This window comes from Polistes dominula, unplaced genomic scaffold (genome assembly GCF_049000335.1).
Source record: "Polistes dominula isolate Pdom_NZ unplaced genomic scaffold, Pdom_raw_medaka contig_290, whole genome shotgun sequence".
Taxonomy (NCBI): domain Eukaryota; kingdom Metazoa; phylum Arthropoda; class Insecta; order Hymenoptera; family Vespidae; genus Polistes; species Polistes dominula.
Window position 1 is genome coordinate 32,538 of NW_028301031.1, and position 4,392 is coordinate 36,929.

General features: G+C 47.0%; 2 protein-coding genes across 2 annotated transcripts; both read right to left on the bottom strand.

The window, feature by feature from the left end:
• Window positions 1-1,033: 1,033 nt before the first annotated feature.
• LOC149031915 (uncharacterized) lies at window positions 1,034-1,987 on the bottom strand. The gene has a single exon (XM_089174314.1). It carries the CDS (start codon window positions 1,985-1,987, stop codon window positions 1,034-1,036), a length of 954 nt encoding a protein of 317 aa, XP_089030440.1.
• A 996-nt stretch (window positions 1,988-2,983) lies between these two features.
• Window positions 2,984-3,682, bottom strand: LOC149031916 (uncharacterized). The gene has a single exon (XM_089174315.1). The coding sequence runs from the start codon at window positions 3,680-3,682 to the stop codon at window positions 2,984-2,986; it is 699 nt and encodes a 232-aa protein (XP_089030441.1).
• Window positions 3,683-4,392: the final 710 nt, after the last annotated feature.

Consider the following 4,392-nt stretch of genomic DNA (forward strand, 5'->3'; position numbering starts at 1 on the left):
CCCTGTTTTGGGTCAATCTGTAAAGCCAGACTTTACCCGGGATCTGGGCTAAGAGAGAGAGTAACCCACCAAACGAGTAAATGATAGTGTTTTACCCGATGTTACTATTGCTTTAAGATGTTTAAGATTTCCTGGAAGATGGCCCTTCCTTGGTCGTTTGATCGTCAGACCCCTGAAGCTGCTCGGGTTCCGTAGTGCTAGCGCCGTGTAATTAGGCTACAGGATTGGTGTATGATGAGGAAATTAATTCAACTTTGCACAAACACTTCCAATTTTACGAAAATAACAGTATATTACTAAATAAAGTTAAAATTAAACAAGATCTTTATCAACAGTAAAGCAAAATAAAGTACTAATATGGCTAAGTTAGAAGTTAAGTTTAGTCGCGAAGAGTAAGTAAACGATAGATGCTGTAAATCGCTAACAAAGTAAAGGCTAATTTTAATGCGAACTCTACTGCGGAATATGGTAGACTGCCGGCAGGGAAGAACACAGTTTTTCCCGTCGGGCCCAATCCGAAAGGGTGGGAACACCTCCCACTTGCGCAAAATACCTCCCTCACTACCCACTTTCATTCGGTAAACTGCAAATTTTGGGATATTACATGCTGCTGACTACGATTCCTCGAAATGGAAAAATATCAGTTTCTATCGACTGTGGATTCTGCTAATTTAGAAAAATATCGTTTTTCGTCTAAACAGATATCAGTTACGGTTACCCGTAGATTTTACAAAAAGTCACGCGCGTTCTATCTTTGAAGCGTGATCTCAACTATAGTCAGCAAGAAAGTGGATACTGTAGGACTGCAAAAGTCTACCCTTTAATTACTTTTTCACGATATTGAACGACAATGGATCCTTGCAATCACATTTACGTGTGATCAACTAATGCCAATATCGATGGTCGTTCATGAAAGTGGTTATAAGACAAAATTAGGAGTACAAATTTTACAAGGTACGAATATAGCTAAATAGTAATCGACTAACGACTTACAAATAGGACACTCGCATAATTGGCGCAGCAAAGTTCGAAATTAGTCGTCACTGGGACGTGACAACCATATGCGCCAGAAATGTTGAACTCTTTGCTGGATGAACTGCCATCTGGAGAGCCGACTTGCTGAGATATCCAAGAGTGAGCCTTCAGGAACAGCATTGAGTGCCGTTCCGATGAGAAAGTGCCCTGGAGTGAGCACTGAGATGTCTTCTGGATCTTCACTGAGCGGTTCGAGTGGTCTGGAGTTGAGAATGGCTTCAACTTGAGCTAGGAGTGTGGAAGTCTCCTCATACGTGAGCAGTGTGTCTCCGACTGATCTTCTGAGATGAAACTTCAGAGACTTGACTACTGCTTCCCATTTCCCACCCATGTGGGGGGCTGCAGGCGGGTTGAAATTCAACTGTGTTTTGTCTTGAGCTAGCAGAGAAGAGATCTCCCGATGTCCTGAAGAGCTTTCTGAGAAACATTGCTTGAGCTTAACTTCAGCGCCCAAGAAGTTGGTGCCACAATCAGCGTAAATGTCTGACGGGACACCCCGCCTTGAGGTGAAGCGTCTGTAAGTTGCAATGAAACCCTCTGCTGAGTAATCTGAAACGACATCGAGATGAGCGGCTGAAGTTGATAGACAGACAAATACACAGATCGAACCCTTATGAGTCTTGGAGCCACGTCCCTTCCAAGTCTTGAGCGTGAGCGGTCCAGCGTAGTCAATGCCTGTGTGAGAAAACGGGCGTGATGGAGTGACTCGCGCCAGAGATAGTTGGCCCATCAGTTGCTGAGCACGGATCCCCCTGTAACGAGCACACACCACACACCTGAGAACATATGACTTCACTGGAGCTCTTCCTCCGATGATCCAGTAGAGTTGTCTGATGAGTGCTAGAGTCGACTGAGTGCCTCCATGCATCGTTTTCTTGTGAGCATGGGCGATGATGAGTTCTGAGAGCCTGGAGCTACGAGGGAGAATAGCTGGATGTTTTGCCTCGTACATGAGTTCCGACTTTGAGAGGCGACCGCCCACCCTGAGCACACCGCCGGCATCAATGAATGCGGTGAGTCTAGAGAGTGGATGCGAACTTGGCAGCTGAGAACGTCTTGAGAGCACTGAGATTTCTTCTGAGTAGTACGCCGATTGAGTGGCCTTGACCCAAAAGAGTCATGAGTCTTCCATGCTTTTAGCTGAGATACAGGCTGCTGGTGTCGCGTCAAGCTCTCCTGAGAGCCTTTTGAGAAATCTATTGCAGAGAGCTGTAACTCGGAACAACCTGTTGAGCGATGAGTATCGATGAATGAGATCCAAATGATACCTCGGAGAAGATCGTACCGCGTGATGTGCGACACGAGCACGAGCTTCTTGTGCACATGAGTCATCAGGAGTTGTATCGATCTGAGCCGGCCATGATGCCACTGATTGAGTGAGCCACGGTGGTCCCGTCTACCTTAGAGAGTGCTTTTCCAGCTGATCTGTGGTTATCCCACGCGATGCACAGTCAGCTGGGTTTGATGTGCTAGGCACATACCTCCAATGAGCGTTCCTTGAGAGTTCCTGAATTTTGATCACGCGGTTGCGTACGTAATCTTTCTATCTTGATGGATGAGCTTTGATCAAGGTGAGATTTACCTGAGAGTCCGTCCACAAGGTTGTCTTATTTATGATCATGTTTAGAGTAGCGCAAACATGATTCATGAGCGTGGAGAGTAGCAGCGCTGCTGAGAGTTCTAAACTCGGGATGGTTAGCCGCTTGAGCGGTGAGACCTTCGTTTTTGAGCAAATAAGAGAGACCTTGGCGCCAGTGGACGACGAGTTAACAACGAGATACACAACGGCTGCCATTGCGAATTGCGATGCATCAGAGAAGCCATGTAGTTCAACAGCTGAATCCGAGAGCGTGTTGAACCAACGTGGGATAGAGAGTCTGGCCAGACTAATGAGATCTTGTGTAATGCTGAGCCATTGTGAGATGAGCTGTTCCGAGAGTGGTTCGTCCTAGTCGAGATCATGCAACCAGAGAGCCTGAAGAAAGATCTTAGCCTTAATTATGACTGGAGATGCGAAGCCTAATGGATCAAAAATTTGTGCTACTTCTGAGAGGACAAGACGTTTCGAGTATCGTTTGGAGGGAGAAGCTGAGATTGTTGAGAAGTCGAACCTGTCCTGTTGAGGTGACCATCGAATACCAAGGATTTTGGTATCGCAGTCGTTGAATGAGATGCCTGAGGTCTCGCCAAGCTCAGACGAGACCTCTCTAAACAGTTCCTGAGAAGTAGAGTGCCACTTAGCCAGCAGGAATCCGCCCGCATGGCAGAGCCGTATGAGTTGTTGAGCAGTCTCCACGAGCTTTTCCACTGTGTCGGATCCTCCGAAGATGTCATCAACATAACGCCCATGAGTGATCGGTTTGATAGCGAGAGGATACTGAGAGCCTTTATCTTTAGCAAGCTGAAGGAGCGTTCGTACAGCCAGGAACGGTGCTGATTTGGTTCCGTACGTGACTGTAGTGAGCTGAAAATGAGATTCCACCTGCTGTTCCTTCACCCACACGATGCGTTGCAGATCCTGGTCATCTGGATGTATCATGATTTGCCGGTACATCTTAGTGATGTCAGTCGCAAAGAGATACTTGAGTTGACGTATCAAAATGAGCAAGTCAAAAATGTTGAGCATCAAATTAGGACCAGCGTGCATGATGTCATTGAGCGAGTGACCAGTGGAGCTGGCACTCTAATTGTTGAAAACAACCCTGAGCTTCGTGGTGGAGCTGTCTGGCTTAAGTACCCCATGATGCGGCAAATAGTAATGTGGCCGGCCTTCTACCAACTGAGATGTCATCGAGCTTGAGCATATGCTGAAATTGTTCATACTCTCGCATGAACTGGGTGTAAAATTGGTCGTACTGAGTGTCTCTGCCAAGTCGCCTAAGAATTCGTTGGGGCGATTGATGAGCTGTCTGATAAGAATCTCCCAGGACTGTTGGGGGCGATTTGAGAGGCATCCTGACGATGTAACGCCCAGTTGAGTCCCTTGAGTGAGTGGTCTTGAAGTGGATCTCACACTCCTGCTCCTCAGGAGTAAGCGATGAGTTGTCCGATGATGGAGGTTCTTCTTGGACCCAGAACCGTGTCAACAACTCTCGCAAGGACGAGTTTGATACCTGTGAACTGCCGAGATGAGTTGTCCTTGCATGCGTGACCGGTGCCTGAATTGGGCCTATGACCAACCACCCAAAGATTGATAATTGAGCAATGGGAGTTCCTTCTGAGTACCTAATGATATTAGGCCTAATGAGTTGGCCGTAGAAGTCTGCTCCGATTATGACATCTACTGCCCTTGGAACGAGAAATTCTGGATCAGCGAGAGTTAAACCCTTCAGGTGTGGCCATTCGGGTTCCTGTTGA